Below are 18414 nucleotides of genomic sequence, written 5' to 3' on the forward strand. Positions count from 1 at the left end.
CACTATTACTTGCCTAGAAAAACAGTACCAGTGAGCCAACTGGTTATCTAGTGACAAGATGCCTCATGAAGTTATGACTAAACTTGAACACAGTTAAATGGTCCAGCAGATGTAATGTCAGCATGTACTCAAAAAACAAAAACAACCAGGCATAACATTAACACTAGCATTAACAAGTAACATTAACCCATAACCAGAATAAATTAGAAATACAGAAAAGATGCACAGAAATATTAAACAAGGTTTATTTCTAACAATTTGTCAATGACACTATAGGAATGAGATTTCAGAAAAGGCAGAAAAGCCATTTAAGCTTAATCTTTATCAGGCCAGTCAAATTAACTTGAAATCCAAAATAAACAAACTTATCCAATGCAACACTATTCAAATGCTGACATTCACTAGACATTTTAATGATACTGATCTAGATCCCTTTATTACTCCTCCTTTACTTGGTGCAGGTTTGCAGACATGCAACTTGCAGCAACAGGAAATAGTAAATCTGGAAACACTGGAAAAAAATTACTCAAAAATGTTTTATTTCAAAAGCTCTGGTGGCTCCTGATTTTCATATGCTGTAAATCCAGTCAACATGTAAAATACAACCATACAATACATTAGATTCAAAAAAGGTACCAAAAAGTACAGTAAAAATTACACTTCCATGCCTGGAAATGTGGACAAAGAAAATAAAAATAAAAAATAAAAAAGTGTGGAAAAGTGACACTGCTTCCCCATTCATTTGTTGTCCTGTACAAATGGAGCATGAGTCCCATCATACCAAAAGTCCCATCTTGAGTGACCTCCTGCTGCTGCTGCTGCCGCCATTATGGGTTCTTGGGTTGAAAATACTTACGGCCTAAGGGGTGGAAAGAAATGCGCAAGTGCAATTAAATGCAAAATAGGGGAGCAAGATAGGGCATGCTTAATGGCAAAAAATAAAAAGTAGGAAGCCAGGGACTGATTAGAATATGAGGGGGGTGGGGGGTGGGGGGGGTAGAAAGGCACCAGGTGCTGTGCAAAGCCAAGTAGCCCATTGCATTTAATAGTAAGAGCCAATCTCTTAAGCATGTCCAAAAAGCAAGTGAGCAGTCATCAACCCTTATTGATCAAGTAGTGTAGTTGAGATGCATCTTTTATAAAGTTTTTATTTAAGTCCAAATTAAGCTCGAGTTGCTACACGTCCCTTCTTTATTATTGCCAAGGAATTGAACACAAATTTCCATTCAGTTAAAACATGAGTTATTGGGACTTGAATGAAATCCAGTAAAAGCTAATGCCTACATTTGACCATTAAATGAAACACTAAAATGCATACCTGCACTACACGTGATCAGTATGGCTTGTAGCTACTCTGGTGGCCTCCACGTCTTGGAGTTTTTCCATAGCTTGTATTGCCCTGGTCTGGAAGATGAGACAAAGAGGGACTGAGCGCTTCTGTGCAAAGACAAGATAACCATAGTGATCAAGCAAGCAGAGCAGGTAGTCTTCACTTACTGTAGTCATATCCACCACCGTAGCCATAGTAGCCAGAAGAATAGTCATAATTGCCATAACCCCCATAGTTGCCATAGCCTTGCTGACCACCATAGCCATAGCCTTGACCACCATAGCCCTGGTTCCAGTAGTTGTTGTATCCCTGGTTCCAATTCTGGTTTTGGCCTGAGGAGAAGAAAGTAAGCCTTAGGACCAAGTAGTGCCAGTAGGGTATGTACACACATTTAATACTAGTCTCTGTGAAAGCTGGATCTGATGCAGTTTAATGTAACTGCACACCAAGTATCTGCACTGGACAAATTGCAAATGGAGATTAATTCTTCCTTGGACAAGTACATCCAGTCTTTTCACCAACATCAGTGCATAGAGACTCCTACACTTATGCATATTATGTAGAGTCCAAATACTGGCACTCCATATCAGTGGGATCAAATGCAAATCCAAGCTTTATAGTACTGAATTCACATACAAGACCACTATAATCCTGTTATTTTACTTACCACCTCGACCCCTGCCACGTCCTCCATATCCACCACGACCACCATACTGCTGTTGCTGGTACACTTCCTTGGGCTGGGCAATTTTAATCTCACACTGAAAGAGAAGGGCATAAAGGCTACTTCAAAACAAATGCATTCAATAACTAACAGCAAGTAATTACACTGGACACAAGGCTGTCCTTAATTACCTTGCTTCCGCTAACATTATGGTATTTCTTTTCCATGATTTTCTTCACAGGGGATTCTTCCTTATATGTAATGAAGACAAACCCCCTCCTTTTGTTCGTCTTTGGATCTGTGGGCAATTCAATAGCTTCAATCTGAGAAAGAAAAACATCCATTAGTATATGGATACATGTAGCAGAGATTGAGAGTTTAAAGTTTGCTTAGAAAAATGCTCACCTCCCCAAATGCCCCAAAGTACTCCCGAATCTGTTCTTCAGTTGTTTCAGGATTAAGGCCACCAACAAATATTTTCTTAACTGGATCCTTCTTCATTGCCATTGCTTTCTTGGGATCAATGTGCCTACCATCTAGTCTGTGTTCCTTCTGCTGCAACACCTGTAACACATCTTTGTTACAAACAGGCCAAGGCATAAGATATCCAACAAAAGCACACGCTGTCCATAAATACCTTTTCTACACTGGCAGCTTCTTTGAAGAGGATGAATCCAAACCCACGTGATCGACCAGTGTTTGCATCCATTTTGATGGTACAATCCGTCACTTCACCGAACTTGGAGAAGTAGTCCTTTAGATCTTTCTTGCTTGTATCCCAGCTAAGTCCACCAACAAACATTTTTCTGCAGAAAAAAGCAATAATTTAAACTGCATATTCCAAGGCAAACAAACAATTTACTACCAACATATGCCTAAAGCATTTAAAAGCTGTTGGAACTCAGGTTTGCAATAAAAAGGTTAAAAGAACCCCTCCACACCCATTTATTCAACTCACTCATATTTTGATCACTGTCAAGAACCCAAACAGCTACACCATGGCACCTACTAAGGATGTAATGACCGATGCTGTCTAGAACAATAAAAAGCCACTTGAAAAGTGCAGAGAAGCATCAATACACCACTTTTCACTAAGGGTCTCACCTTTACTGGAGCAGCCTAAGCATTTACATGCATCCTATCCTGTTGTGCGTTACATAGAGACCACCTGTACTGACCAATTTCACTCCAGGACAAAAACTTTGCAACCCTGACTTCAAACAGAATTTATGCAGCCAAATTAATTTATGAAGCACACTACAAGACCTGCAGAATAAACAAACCCTGACCTGGAAAATCGTACCAAATCTAACTGTAGTTACACCTCTCTGTGTTACATCTCACCATCCAACTCACTGCAGTGATGCTTATGAAACCTCCAAACCATCTCCAATCACAATGGCTACAATGAACGGCAGTTCCACCAATGGCGCTGAAAGGCATCCAGGCCTGGCCCATCCCCCATACACCCACATGGCGCCAACAAAGACCTCTCGAACAAAAGCCCACAAAAACAGCACTTCCGAATGTTATTAACGGCGACTTCATGAGTTTCTCACCCGGCATCCTCCTCGCCCTTGCTGGCGTCAATCTGTCCTCCATCTCCGTTGTGAGACTCATCCTGAGCCGCAGAGTCGTCGCCCGCCTCGAGCTGCTCCCCGGCGCCGTTCAGCTCCTCTCCGTTGCCGTTCTCGGAGGTTTCCATAAACTGCTGCTCAGCGTCGGCCATTTCGAGTGTCTTGCTGCCTTTCAGTGCAAAAGAAACAGCAAGGTTTACAGATTTTAGAGAGCCCCTTCACCCTGCGGGGTTGGTAGCACGCGTGTCGGTAAATGGGTGTGATCTAACGTTACACACTAGCGCTGCACAGCCGGATGACACTTTCAGTGACAGAACTTCTTAAAAACGACAGGCTCCTTAAATTAGATGTCAATTTGTTATTTTCATAAGTCAATAAGACTGTGCGAAGCTCTAACCCTTCGCTAGGCTAAATACAAACGCAGGTAGTTATCATTTACGTCTCCCAGCCTGGTACAGGACCGGCGGCTCGTTAGCAACATGCTAGATACAGCTAAACAATGCTAAATGTTAGCTAGCTAACCGGGAGCAGACTGAACCGCTAGGCTACGCGGTCCAGACTCACTGTTTATGCCGAAAACATGAATGAGAACATGCAGCCCGGATCTAATCTCCAAAATACATTCCGCTAACCACACAATTCTGCATGAGCTAATCAGACTGAAACCCGGTGCCGGCTTACCGTCTGCGCGTCCCGAGCTGCGACTGCTCCTCAAGATGGACTCTCGCTCACATCGCCGTCTCGTGGCAGCTTTTATAGCGCCGGATGAAAAGCCGCTCAATAAAACACCATCTGATTTGACGGACAGGAGTTCACCGCAATGGAACTGTCATCCCATTGGTTAGTCCCGCTGTTCCCTTTTTTTCAAGCGCACTTCTTTCTCCTGTCCAAACCGTGAGTTCACACGAGCACAAGATGTTCCAGCTGAGTCGAGGATTTACAGTGTTTTCACTCAGCAAGAGCTACATAATATACTTCTGTTCAGCACGATATACATACAAAACCTGCACATACAAGCGCCAGTGTTGGACCTGCTGAAGCCAAAATACATTCAGATTATGTCACACTAATATTGTAAACAATAAAAAAGGAATGTGGTCTCACTCAGTTAATCATACAAAGCTGTAAAGAGACAATTCCACACAAAAAATCAAACATGAAAAAGACTGCAGAAGCTAATCAAAATTTAGATTTTTGTTTGAGGGTTAGGGTGCCAGATGCAGATCAAACTTTATTCCAGCCTAAAAGGATTTTTAAATGTTAAATCACCATTTATGATTTTATTTAGTAGGGGCCTAACAAAACAAGGCCCAAGACTCAATTTGATTCACAATACTTGGTCTAGATTAAACAAATTCTGGACTAAAAAGGATTTTCAATGGTAAATCAGTATTTATGTTACAATATAGTAGGGGCCTAACAATACAAAGACCAAGATTCAATTCAAATCTTGATAAGGTCCAACAATTTGGTATTCTCAATGATTGTTTTACACAAAATTTAAATGACTATGTGCGGTTTCCCAGACATGGACTAAGTCTAGTCTTCAAATTATTTGCAGTGCCAATAGTAATTCACACAATTTACTAACAATGCTAGAACTGAAAGGCAGGAGAGATTCAGGAATGAGTTGTTGTTGGTGCTGATTGTGTGCAAACTTTGGTGTTGAAACAATGTTGTTGCATTAGATGGCATAATTAATAGAATGTCCACTAATCACTGTGTTGCTTTGCAATTTGATTATGTCCAATAAAGCGGGCCTGTGAGTTTGTCTCTGCTCAGTAGCCTTCTGTGAACAGCTACTGTTGAAATATTTAAGCTGTTTGAAGTGTTTTAAGGCAGTTTTAAAAATAGTTTCATACTTTCACTCGTGCAGAATTTAGATGTTAGAACTGCTCTTCTCTATACAATCATTTTTGTATTTACAATGGTGTTCTACTCACAGAGATAAAACATACTATAGCCTGAATAAAATGTTTAGGTAAGAGCCTGGAACACAGTTATAGAAAATAAAACAGCTTGCCTGAACACACAAACCCACATGGGGGAAAGAAAAACACATCTGAGCATTTGCAGCTTGATGTCTGCATAGCCTTGGGCAGTATTCACACACAGCTCAAACTGTATTTGACTGACTGTATGTGACTGCCTTCTTCAGTGGACTGTATGTGTGAAGTGTTCAGACAGGCAGTAGGCCTATTAGCATTTACTGGCATGTAAAGGCATCAAAAGGCAACTCAAATCAAGTTCTGTGGGATCTTTCTGCTATTCAGATATTAAGAAAATGTGCAGACATTTGGATGGTGAAAAAACAAAAAAATGTTAAAAAAGCAGACAGTCTAGATCTGACCATCTTTCTAAACAAAGCCAGCATTTTTGCTACATTGAAGCTCCAACACTGTTGGAAGTTATTAAACCTGTGATCACACTGTCAGATAATTTCTGAAAGAACACCTAGGGCATGAATCCTGGACACAGATCAAGCCTAGTCTTGGACTAAACTGCAGTGCCAATGGCAGCATATATGGAAAGAGGATGTAGAACAAAACAAAGGCGACAAAGGCAAAACGGTAAATGCATTTTTAAGAAAGGAAGACTTGTTTAGTGTAAATCTAATATACTTCACTTAATCAAGTCGGCAAATATGGCTCTGTTCACTCTTGGGATTAACCTCTGAGCATTTGCAGCTTGATGTATGTCTCGAGTGAACTGATCACAAGTGGACGAGACATGAAGCCATTCACTCCTGGCATTTCCATGTATCTCTGATGTGTTTGGACTGCTAATAACTTTTAAACAAACGAGAGAGAAGACCAGTTAAGCTTCATGCAGCTGATTGTGTCTCTGCTATGATTACACAGCTGATTATGGTTCACCCGACACGTATGTTAACGGCAGGTGTAAAGATGACTTGCCTATTTTCCAAAGATAGATCTTTGATTAAACAAGATTATGTTCACATTCATATGTAACAATACATTTTGGTAAGTTACATGTCAGCAACATATCAGAACAAATGGATGTGATGAAGATAAAAGAAAAAAAAAAACGTAGAAAATTATTAAGAAAAAATGTATTTCCATATTTTATGGCACTATTAATTAAATGTAGCTTAAGGTATGGTTTAAATGAAAAAGCCAGAAGATGCCAGAAGCAAGTTAAATGTAACTGTTTTTTTTTTTTTTATAATATTGCCTTGTGATTTTTGTGTATGTGAGAAGCATTGCTTATTTTAATATTAATATCAACCTGCAGATGGAAATTAGCCATCTGGCTAAATTTGGTACATTTACATCATAACAATGATATTACCATGTACATTTTAAACAAATAACAAAAGAAAATAACATAAGTGGAGAATCATTTTTCATACTGCTCATTTTGTCATTAGATTTTCAGAGCATCTTCATTACAGACTTTGTATGTTTAAGCCAAAGTGCCATTTTTGGGTTATTTGACCACAAAAAGCAAAAGCTAAACTAAGAAATCCACCCCACAGACAGCCTAGATCAGGCTTACTGCCTGTCTGAACACTTCACTACAGCACATTTACAGTCAGCGTGAATCAAAAATCATAAACCTCCCTTCTGTACCGTGAAGTACTTCTAAACGAAAAGTGGAAAAAAAAATCAGGGAGGTCTCTGAGCTAGAACATTTTTGCTTGGTTGGTGGGAAATGGAGGTGATTATTGGGTAAAATTATGCTTAGTATGACCAAGCACATAAGCTAACAAGGTAAAAAAAGGTCTTTTAAGGTTGACATGAAAGAAGGCTCAGCTCTTCCTCTCTATCACCAGAGTGATGCCCATAGTGGGCATTGGTGAACGGTCAGCGCTCTCCTGCAAGGACATTAAGGTGAGGCAGTTAAAGCCTCATTTGGCTTATTTGGCTTGGAGAGCAAGCACCTCGTTCCTTACAGGTTGGTAGCTGTCATGTGATCAAGAGAACAAGACAGTAGGTGGGAATCTTCAACTTTGAGTTAGAAACAGAGTAAAAATGGGTCAAAAAATTAAAGTTAACACTTGCTAACAAACTATCACTATCTGATTTTCCTTGCTAGAAAACAAATGCATTCAATTAACATAATTTATAAAATTCTTTCATTCACTTCTTACTCATTCTCAACTGTATAACATCTAGAGGTCAAACTGCAAATGCTTAAATACACTACTATAAAAGAACTCCAAAGCCTAACATGAAAACAAAGTGGATATCAATCTGCAAAGTCACAAATGATATACCGGACAACAATCAAAGCTCAGAAAAATAATAATGGTTGTGGAGACAAACTGCTGTTTGAATGTCTAAATAGGCAAATCACAACTGTCTTCCATTCGAGCTGAAACCCTACCCAAGTGTTCACCATATAAAAAGGTACCACTTCTGAAGTTACTTTGTTGACCGCAGATGGTCCATTATGGGCCCAGAACCTTATATGCATTAAGTGTGGATGGGCATTTGTGGACAAGTGATACAGACCAGTTAGGCTAAACATTAGCTGTATCAGGGACATCTCTTCTTTGCTAAACTATTGAAAGTAATTAGTTGGATTTATATTTCAAATCACTTCATTTGTTCATATATAGTACAGACATACTATTCTGTTTTTAATGATTTCTGATATAATGAGCATTTGAAAATGTGTAAATCTATATTGTAATAAATCATAAAAATACTGAATCCATCTTAATGCTGACAGCTGTTAGTGTTTCTTATGCTATGACTAATAAAGTATTCTTGTTACAAGAACTCCAGTGTTCATGTTTTGATGGAATTTGCTGAATTTGTAGAGCATTTTGAATAGGGCTGCAACTAATGACAACTTCCATAATCAATTAAATTGGTTCATTACGGCTTTGGTTGTGGTTGAATGTGTTTTCTTTAGCTGCCCAGCCATGACAATGCCACAGGCTTGCCGGGTAAGCTCAGTTTTTCACATTTTACAGAAAATTATACTTCTAGATCACGTTAAAGTGAAATGTTGCCCTAATTTTTTAACTTGAGTCATACTTAATCCCGAACTAGGGATGCACTGCTATTAGAAATCATGGTCCAATGCAGATATCATGTACATATCTGCAGATACATAAACATTAATAAAATGTAGAAATTAGGATTAGATCCACCTGGATTAGCATTACAGATAAATTTGACTGACAGTTGCAGAGTTACAACTGCAGGAAAAATGAATAAATGCACATACTGTACACAGCAATCCAGCATCACCTAAACATACTACTGTTTTTGGAGTACAATAACTCATCAAATATCAGACTGAAATACTGGTGAAGTTCAAACATCTGTCTGATGGAAATGTTTTCTTTTTAATCAACTACCTGTCAATACAATATGATCCCCATATTGTGTATCTCCATCCGGAACAATAGTCTCTGCCATCTGCATTTTCCCTATTTGTGAGGTAATGAAAATGGGGAAGGCACACAAACATCAAAGTAATTGACAATTCACTGCCTATGATTTTCTTTATTACTGATAACATTGATTAGTTTTTGCAGCCCTAATTTTGAGCATAAACTGAACTGTTGTGATGAACTGTATTTCTGCAGAGGTGGGTGAAGAGTATTGAAAAAGTGAGCATGGTCCTGAAAAATGCTTTTTAGCAACTGTAACAAAAACTAATTTCAGCTGTGAAAAGTGCCATTTTTCCACTCTCTAGCTCTCTCTCACACACATACACACACAGTACAATTTCATCCCATCCATTCATTTTTTTTGTTCTTCCGAGTGTTCAAGCGCACGTGCTCAGCAGCCCCTACACTCACTCAGGGTGTATGGACCCAAACTAAGCAAATAAAGAAATCACTTCCTCTGAAGTAGAACAAAAACAAGACATTTTATCAGTTAGCAATAAAAGATAACATTAACAGGACAACAGAAAAAGGAACACTAAAGATAACAAGATACCAAATGATCCGATTTTTATTACTTTATTCGTTTTTATCCAAGTTCCATTCTTAGCATTTTATTCTTGGACTTAAGGTGTCTACCGGGTTCCAATGGTAACCTGCCACACTCTGATGAGGTTGTCAGTGTAGCCAGCAAATAGAGTCTGAGAAAAACAAATATGAAACAATATGTTTAATACATACGCTCAAGAGCTCAACCAAGAACCTTTATTTACATTTAACCATATACTAATAAAACGTTCTAAACGTTTAAGCCCACGTTTTCACTCAAGTATCCACTGCCCACAACAGCAAGACCAAGTGCCACACACACTCCAGCACACGCTCACACACATCACTTCAAAGCACAGAGTCCTGTGTGAGTTCTTACCTGTCCATCAGCAGACCAGGCCAGGGAAGTGCACTGAGGAGGCTCAGCCTTGCTGCTGGTGCTGATCACCTCCTGCCTCAGCTCATCAACAATGATCTTCCCCTCCAGATCCTGCAGAGGGAAATCACCAGCAGCACAACAGGTTAGGGAGAAAGAAAAAAAAAAGCTAATGCATACTGCTAACAGCAGCAACTGATGAAATTCAAGAAAACCTTTCAGACACTGTCCCTTAGAAGCAGGATAAAGTTAACATGATAATGGTTTAAGAGTGTCCAGACCCTGAAAAAATAACTCACTCATACGTAAGTTTGTCCTAGTTTTAAATGTCAGCATTTAACGAGGAAGACAGCAAGAGGCTAAAACAAAAGGAGACCAAAAATAGGAATTCTTAAGGGTAGGAAAAAGGGACGGATTGGGGACAAGGTGAACTGAGGACAGAGTGAATTTTGCCTCATTGGTCAAGACCACTGATACTACCCCACTCTGCAACATTTTCAAACAGTGACTTAACTAGTCTGTGGGCACAGCATTGATGTGCAACATCTTTCAAGCTAGCTCCCACCACTCAATATGAAAGAGAGGCTTAATATTGGCCTTGAGAAGCAAATATGAGCCAAATGGAACATTCAGCTGAAGACTGTAAATAATGTAACCACAATTTCATGGATGGAAATGACTGGACTGCCAAAATGCTGTTTTACACAAAAACTCTAACTATGTAAGATTTGTGGAACACAGCAAAACTGAAGCTAATGTTGAATGCAATGAGCACTTAAAACTAACCAAAATAACCAAGTTAAAACAAAACAATCTTTGAAACGCAGGTCCAGTAACAATGTGATCAGACAGGAACCCAAAACAATAGTGACAGATGCCAGTACCCAGATCTTGATGGAGGGGCCGGTGGCTGCACAGAGCCAGTATCGGTTAGGGCTGAAACAGAGGGCGTTGATGATGTCACCACCATCCAGAGTGTACAGGTGCTTGCCTTCATTCAGATCCCACAGCATGGCCTGCCCATCCTACAGGAGACAACACACATCAGTCCTAACACTGTTAAAAACTAAGCTAAAAAAGGCTTAACTGATGGTACATATTGTAAACCAAACACCAAAGGCTCCAAAATCATCAGGAGGGAGAGGAAGATAGAGATGAGAAAAAAATAAATAAAAAAAATAAAACACGCACAGACTTTCCAAAGATCAGTGGTGGTAATTTGCACCTGTTCTCAGCACACCCTCTACATGAAGACTACAGACAAAAGTAAAGGCAATAACATCAGTGGTTAAAGAACAGCATTACCTTTCCACCAGAAGCACACAGAGATCCATCAGGGGAAACAGTGACCGTGTTCAGGAAGCCAGTGTGACCAATGTGGTTGGTCTTCAGCTTGCAGTTGGCCAGGTTCCACACCTGAGGGGAAAGACCACAACTGCAGTGTTAAGAAGCTACAAAACTAGAAAAGACACCCAACATTGAAATCAACATTTTTCTATCACCAAATCACAAATAGCAACATATTCCTATAATATCACTTTGCTCTGAAGTTCACCAACGGTCTACCACACTTATACAATTTGACACCTTTTTTTAACTCTCTGTATACTGTTTTGAGAAGCTGGCATAAGCTTGTACTTAGTGATGTGTCAAACAATATATGATATGCATCATAATATTTAGTCTTTGAAGCTTGATAAGTTGGGACAGTAGTTCCACATTTCATTACATACTGTGTTTTAAACCACCTCACATCATTTAGTGCAATACCTGCTCTCATGCAAGCACAACAATCTGTCCAACATGCATAAGTAAATACGCTAATATTTATACTTCTATTCATATGTTACATAATGAAACATGCAGTTGATCATTGCTCTATACACTGGCGATGACCACGACATCAAAAAAGCATACTATGATATAATTTATCACAATACAATATAATATCACACTGCCCACCCGTTTGCACTCACCTTGACCATCTTGTCCCAGCCGCAGGAGACGATGATGGGGTTGCTGCTGTTGGGGGAGAAGCGCACACAGGACACCCACTCTGTGTGGCCCTCATCCTGTGGACACATGCACTTTTAGAGCTCTGAGACCCACCTGAATCTGGGTCAGCTGCACTTAAACCTGAGACTGATTTACAAGATTTAATACAGTCTGTTAAGCTTTGTGGTTCTGACCTGAATGGTGTACTTGCAGACACCCAGAGTGTTCCACAGCTTGATGGTCTTGTCCCGGGAGCCAGACACGATCTGACGGTTATCAGCAGAGAAGGCAACACTCAGCACATCCTTGGTGTGTCCAACAAAACGACGGGTTGTGGTTCCCCTAAAGGAAGGTAACTCAACAAATAAGAGAGAATAGCTGCACACTCCTGATTGTACTTTCAGGCCATATTCAGGACATGCATTCCCTGAAACTTTCACAAAAGGGAGGAACCACAGTCACTGTGAGGACAAAAATTTTATATCTAATGTATGTTTTTTTTTAATACACTGTAATGACCAGCTGCCCTTTATTTTGTGCAAAATTTTAAGATGAATGGACCAATAAAATGGACCATAATTATTTGGAATAAAATTGCAGTACAACAACATACAATACGTTTACGAAAGTCCTTCTTTCTCTTATAAATCATTTAAGGAATAGAATGTTTTTACTGACAGCAATCAGCAATGATGGAACTTGACCTCTTGAATTCTCTCTCAAAGTCCTATAGGAGACACTGAGGTTCTGCAAAAAGTCAAAGGTCCCCATTCCAAAAGGAGATTAATACAAAATTTTAAATTAAATCTTGTTATATTAACTTTCATTAAAACTGAACATTTTTTCCTCCTTCTGAAAAGCTACCAATGTGAAATTTAGAAATTTGGATTTTACAGGGAGGAAATAGTCCTTGCTAATGGACCCTATTCCAGGCACAGCCCACAAACAGAAGTGCAGGAAACCACTGCATTCACTTCAACACCCAACTGCTGTATAGCACCCCAGACTTCTTTAACTAATTTTGATCTTGCAGCCAAGCAAGAGACTACAGAAAGAGGGTAGACTTTGTGTTGGTTCCTGTGGTCTTGACTCAGTGAGCCCCTTCTCTGGATAAAACTCACGTGGTGAGATCCCAGAGCCGGAGTGTGCCATCCCAGGACCCAGAGAGAGCAAACTGCCCGTCTGAGGAGATGACCACATCACTGACAAAGTGTGAGTGTCCACGCAGGGCACGCTGGGGGACACCATAGTTAGTCTCATCACGGGTCAGCTTCCACATGATGATGGTCTTGTCTGCAAAAGAGAAAGAAGAGGAGAAGCTAAATGTCTTGCTCATGCCGCTCATTCCTTGCTATGAATACTACAACTAAAATACCTTTATTGTAGTTTTTTTTACGTTAAGTCCACCTGCCTCTTGGCAAACTTGGCAAGACCACCCTACCATACAAGCTGTCGCACAATAAGCAAAGGAAAAGTCAATCAACAGGATGAGACGTGTGTACCACAGCACTGGAGACGTCAAAAACTGGCACACATTTTAATCTCGAGTTTAGGAAAATACCGTTTAAAGCAAACCAGATAATTGTAACTGAACCTCCTCTGGAAATCAGCAGAGAATCAGAGTCTACCATTCAGTGGGCACTGAACTGAGTTACCTTTGGCTTTAAGTTGGCATTTCGACAACAACTGTCAATTATAAGTCGTGTACTGGGAACTGCACGTTAAAACAGCGGTTTACGGTGATTTTATAACTTGTTTGTAGTTTTGCCTGCAGCTTATAAGCAGTGAGAGCTCAGCGCTCTGCCACATCCACTAGCCGGCACAGTGACATGGCGCGGACCGCTTACCTCTGGAGGCAGAGAGAATCATGTCTGGAAACTGAGGCGTTGTGGCGATTTGGGTCACCCAACCGCTGTGGCCCTTTAGGGTCCCCCTTAGGGTCATCTGCTCGGTCATTTTGGCTAGTTTACACCGTGCCTTTTAAGGTGGATGGCTTTAGATTGAGTCGGAGGGCTACAGCAGCCTAGCTACTCAACGATTTAGGCACAGGAAAAGGACCGCCAAGCCACCGGAAACAAATCTTAACACAAGAGGCCGAGCTGTTGCATTCTGGGAGTTGTAGGATTTTTTGAAAGCGGCCGGATTTCATTCGCTTGAACACTAACGAGCTAGATTAAAAATAGAGAGAACTACGTTTGAATTTAATTCGTCTTGAAAACTGATTCACAGTTTCTGTTTGTTACAGTGAACGTTACTGCTATCAAATAATAACTCAATTAAAAGTTAAAGCACATTTAAAAAAGACAAAAAACTACAACTACAGTAAAAGTACCTGATCAAAAGCATCTCAGCATATGAACTGATTGTTTTAGGCTCTCTTCCCTTAATACAATAAATGATAAACTTAAGAAGTCAGAGGAGTGACCCACACAGTCTACGGTGTGACCAGGGACAAAGCAGTCTTGGTGGTGAGATGAACAAAAATAAATAAATAAGCAGAAAAATAGACTTATTAACTAAACGTTGACTAAAGTGTGAGTAAAACGTACTTTTGTCATACATATATGTGAGCAGAAGTATCATAGTTTAAAAAATCAGAAAAATACACATTTATTAAAATTTTACCTGAGTGCACAGAAGTTACTGACGTTAGTTCTACTAATCTCACTGTACTCGAACTGATGTGTGACCCTCACTGCTATTACATTTCACTCCTGTCAGTAAATGCATGCCCGTTCTGTCATGATAAGATTCCAACCAAAAGATTTAAAAAATTGTTGACTGAAGGAATAACATAAGTTTAACCCTGTTTCCGCCCGGTTTCGAACCGGGGACCTTTCGCGTGTGAGGCGAACGTGATAACCACTACACTACGGAAACGCGGTAGCATGAAACGTCTTTGGCCACCAGTTGAGTTGGTGGCGCTCGTTTAGTGTCTTTTCATTGTGCGCGTTGCACCTGCGCACAAACTCGCTTCTGAAACAAGTATTCGGACTCGAAACTACAATACAACAAATATACAGAGTTCATTTACTAAGTTAGAGCAATACGTTTTAAATGCTTACATTGTAAAGTAAGTGTGGTTACTTTACACTTACTTAAGTGTGCTCATAAATCTACGCCAGCTATAGAACAAGCCTTTAGTACTTGCTAACAACCTTCAAAATGAAAACACAAAAAAGATGACCCCGAAATGGTAACAAACCCACAGCCAGGGTTGGGATGTAACGGAAGTCTTGAGGATACATATCCAGAATACAGAAATGAAGTATCTGTATTCAGTCCAAGTTACATTTTGTAAACGTAGCTAGTATTATTAGGAGAACACTTTTAGAATACTTACTCATTAAATAAAAACACATAATCACAAAAGTAACACCATCAATGATTGTTTATTAACTTGATTTAGAATCACGGGCATCAAACATACTCCTTGGCCATTTTCTATAAGACCTTCTTTACTAACTGAAGTTCTCTAGACTAGACTAGTAGACTAATAAAATGTGATCAGTTATTAATCTCAGTGTTACTGAGCTCTTTTAAAGCCTGAGTAGACTGATAAATCAATGTGATCAGGTATTAATCTCAGTGTTACTGAGCTCTTTTAAAGCCTGAGTAGACTGATAAATCAATGTGATGATCAGTTATTAATCTCAGTGTTACTGAGCTCTTTTCGAGAGATGATCAAACTAATTATCTCCTTAGTAGTGGACATGTCCGTGAGTGACATATTTAGCATCAGTGTCTATACAGTATATCAGTATCATACAGTACTCCTGCTCAGGGGATTGTGGGAGCAGCAGTAGACTGAAGCAGGTGGTGAGACAGGAAAATGTTTAAGAATTTCATTTAGATAATAAGCAATTTTTTTCATAAAATCTATTAACAGAATAATTACATGAAAAAACTGTTAACAGTTACAGAAAGGAGAAGGTGAATTAAGTACAATAATAATAATAATAATAATAATAATAATATAATAATAATAAAAAGATTTATCCATGTATTCTAAATGCGTTCTAAATATGTTCCCTTTTTGTATTGTAATGGAATACATTACTGAATACATTTAGAATAGTGTGTTCAGGAATTAAAACATTACTACTTTATTTTGCTCAACCCTGCTTACAGCAACAGTCCAATCAAACAGCACCATAAACTCTAGTACAAAAAGGTTTTTTTAACTTTTTGGATTGCACATGTATAAAATAAATAGATACCCAGTTTACTGCGAAAAGAAAACAAAACATATTTTCAAAAAGAAACGGCACAACCAGATGTATCAACACTTCAGTCTCGATTTTCCCACCACTAGAGTACATACAGTGCCTCTTCCTGCAGGTCAGTGGGGAGCTGTGTACCATTTTACAGCAGTAAAGTTCTCCTGCCCCTCTCCCTAATGATTTTGCTCGCATAAGCGTGTAAACCTCACACACTAGCATTTCTTAAAACCACATTTTACAAATATAATGCAAATATATATGTGCCTGATAATGGAATTATTGAGATTAATTATTTTTATTTAGTATTTGCTTTTTTCTTCTTGAGCTATAAGATTTTGCCTGAATATCTACCTACTGGCTTTTCAGCGTTCTCCATGATTTGATACTCTGTTAAAAAATGTTTGATGCCAAAGCTTAAAGCCACCGTGGAGTTTCTTTTGATTTATTGTGGTACTTTTCTTCATTTTTTCACATTCTTCTGTATTTAGCATCTTGTTCTTCTATATCCACATCTTCATTTCTCCACCTTTAACATTTCTCTGTGCTCTTCTTGCTGTTCTTTCAGATCTTCATTCAGAGCTTTTGTTCTCTCTTTCATTTTCTTTTTCTCCCTCATCTTTCAACATCTGTTTCTCCTCGTTCTCAGTCCTGGACAGTTTAGCCATTCTGGAATGGAACTCCATCTCCAATCATCGTAATCCACTGGCTCATTCAGAATATCATCAATCTAGAGACTGACATGGCTGGCTCATTCTCACCTTCCACCTCTATCCTGTTCTTCTTCTCTTTATTTTTAGCTGCAGAGAGTGTGTAACTATGACCTCCTGATGCTGAAGAAACTGTGGACTCACCACTTGTTTTCTGCATGGGGGAAATGCAGCATTTTACAGAGAATGCAACTGATCACAACATTTCTGTAGAAGTTTTGGAATGTATAACAGATGAGATAAATCAGAGATGTTAAATGAGGTAGAACAGAGGTGGCAAACTGCGTTCCGGGATCCAGCAAAGTTTTCAATTAACCGATGAGCTTAATCAGGGATGTTTAAGTAAGAAAATCACCAAACTGTGCTGGACTCTGGCCCTCCAGGACTGGAGTTCGCCACCCCTGACATAGAGTAAACTGTGGCTTACCAGCATTGGAGTCTGATATCTCTGATGGGGAGGCTACATTTTGTATGGAAGGTGAACAATATGAAGGAGAAAGGAAATTCTACTCACAATACAAGGATAGATTTTTTATGATACACAAAACATATTTATGATGAACTTAGAGCATAATTTTTTGTGCAGAAACAACAAAATCAGTGAATTTACTGGAAAAGCCCACTCTCTGTATGATTATTTTCCCAAATCCTCATGCATATTAGCAGATACAGTAATGGCACAGTACTTTCTCAGATTTCATTCCCCAGACTAAACGTTAAAAATTTTAATTGATAAATAATAAGAAAACACATATTTTCTGTTTCACAACATTTAAATGCAAATTCATTCAGTCATTCAGAGTGGTTTGATGTGAAATTAGCAATTTTAGATAAACTTACTAACTCAGATTTCTTTACAGTGGTGGTGACAGGAACCAGGGTCACAGTGCTTTACAACACAAATATATCCATTTTATTTACTATCCATATTATTTCCAAAACCACCAGTGAATCTACATATTTATGAATTTTACATGTTATTCTGATTATAGCAAAATAGCACTAATTTTAAAAAGTATTTATTTATTTTTTGGGACTATTTTTTCCTTTCAACACCCTGGATGTATCACTCCACCAGTAATATTTTTTTAGAAATACATTTTAGACCAAAATTGTGTCTCACAACTGTTGTAGAACAATGTGTCAGACATCAGGCAACGTATTCACAACCATACCTTTCATAATTTTCGGTATGGAAGCTTTTAGAGACATTTAACACACTGAATGTCTGGTTCCTATCACCACCACTGTGAACAGTTCTGTATGTTTCTCTAAAATAGAGTCATTCACAACAAACCACTCTGAATGACTGTTTACATCTTAACCAATTATTCAGATTTGTTGAAAATCGGTAGAATTCTCCTTTAATCTATTCCTCAAAAAAATAAATTATAGGAATTAAAACTTTTGTTTTGACAAAAAACTGCGCTGTAAAAATTGAGAGGTCAGCTCAACTTAAAATGATATAGTAAACATGGCTTTTCTTGAGTTGACTCAACTTGAGTTCACACAACTCAAACTTTTTAGTTGAGTCAAAAATTCTCCCAGCTATTGTTTTCTAGGTCTGCATCTTGGTTAGATAAGCAAAATCAAAAATGCTTTACTCAATCTCCCCACTAATTGGC

General features: G+C 38.9%; 2 protein-coding genes and 1 non-coding gene across 5 annotated transcripts; all 3 read right to left on the reverse strand.

Annotated features, from left to right (window-relative positions):
- Nucleotides 1-229: 229 nt before the first annotated feature.
- On the reverse strand, nt 230-4532 carry LOC118820277 (heterogeneous nuclear ribonucleoprotein A/B-like). 3 transcript variants are annotated; one of them, XM_036588557.1, is made up of 9 exons: nt 4253-4526; nt 3554-3736; nt 2632-2800; nt 2400-2558; nt 2186-2317; nt 1998-2091; nt 1498-1662; nt 1319-1404; nt 230-859 (listed from the first exon to the last, which is right to left on the reverse strand). In XM_036588557.1, the coding sequence occupies exons 2-8, from the start codon at nt 3721-3723 to the stop codon at nt 1334-1336; spliced, it is 960 nt and encodes a 319-aa protein (XP_036444450.1). In that variant the 5' UTR covers nt 3724-3736; nt 4253-4526; the 3' UTR covers nt 230-859; nt 1319-1333. The 3 variants fall into 3 exon arrangements, with proteins under 3 accessions (XP_036444450.1, XP_036444449.1, XP_036444451.1); XM_036588556.1 differs by having other exon boundaries at nt 3554-3740; nt 4253-4525; XM_036588558.1 differs by lacking the exon at nt 1319-1404 and having other exon boundaries at nt 3554-3740; nt 4253-4532.
- A 4960-nt stretch (nt 4533-9492) lies between these two features.
- On the reverse strand, nt 9493-13933 carry LOC118819904 (receptor of activated protein C kinase 1). The gene is made up of 8 exons (XM_036587903.1): nt 13707-13933; nt 12981-13152; nt 12054-12201; nt 11841-11936; nt 11170-11280; nt 10749-10889; nt 9868-9978; nt 9493-9640 (listed from the first exon to the last, which is right to left on the reverse strand). The coding sequence occupies exons 1-8, from the start codon at nt 13813-13815 to the stop codon at nt 9575-9577; spliced, it is 954 nt and encodes a 317-aa protein (XP_036443796.1). The 5' UTR covers nt 13816-13933; the 3' UTR covers nt 9493-9574.
- Nucleotides 13934-14666: 733 nt separating this feature from the next.
- On the reverse strand, nt 14667-14739 carry trnav-cac. The gene has a single exon. It is a non-coding gene; the product is annotated as a tRNA-Val (tRNA).
- Between the last annotated feature and the right edge of the window lie 3675 nt (nt 14740-18414).

The sequence above is a fragment of the Colossoma macropomum genome, unplaced genomic scaffold (genome assembly GCF_904425465.1).
Source record: "Colossoma macropomum unplaced genomic scaffold, Colossoma_macropomum, whole genome shotgun sequence".
In the NCBI taxonomy this organism is placed as follows: domain Eukaryota; kingdom Metazoa; phylum Chordata; class Actinopteri; order Characiformes; family Serrasalmidae; genus Colossoma; species Colossoma macropomum.

Coding starts and splice junctions, on each gene's coding strand:
- LOC118820277 (XM_036588557.1), bottom strand. CDS start 3,723: ATGGCCGACGCTGAGCAGCAGTTTATGGAAACCTCCGAGAACGGCAAC. Junction 2,318..2,399: donor ACTTTGGGGCATTTGGGGAG/GTGAGCATTTTT, acceptor TTTCTTTCTCAG/ATTGAAGCTATTGAATTGCC. Junction 2,092..2,185: donor ATAATGTTAGCGGAAGCAAG/GTAATTAAGGAC, acceptor CTTCTCTTTCAG/TGTGAGATTAAAATTGCCCA.
- LOC118819904 (XM_036587903.1), bottom strand. CDS start 13,815: ATGACCGAGCAGATGACCCTAAGGGGGACCCTAAAGGGCCACAGCGGT. Junction 11,281..11,840: donor GCTGGGACAAGATGGTCAAG/GTGAGTGCAAAC, acceptor CTTTCCCCTCAG/GTGTGGAACCTGGCCAACTG. Junction 9,979..10,748: donor GCCCCTCCATCAAGATCTGG/GTACTGGCATCT, acceptor TTCCCTCTGCAG/GATCTGGAGGGGAAGATCAT.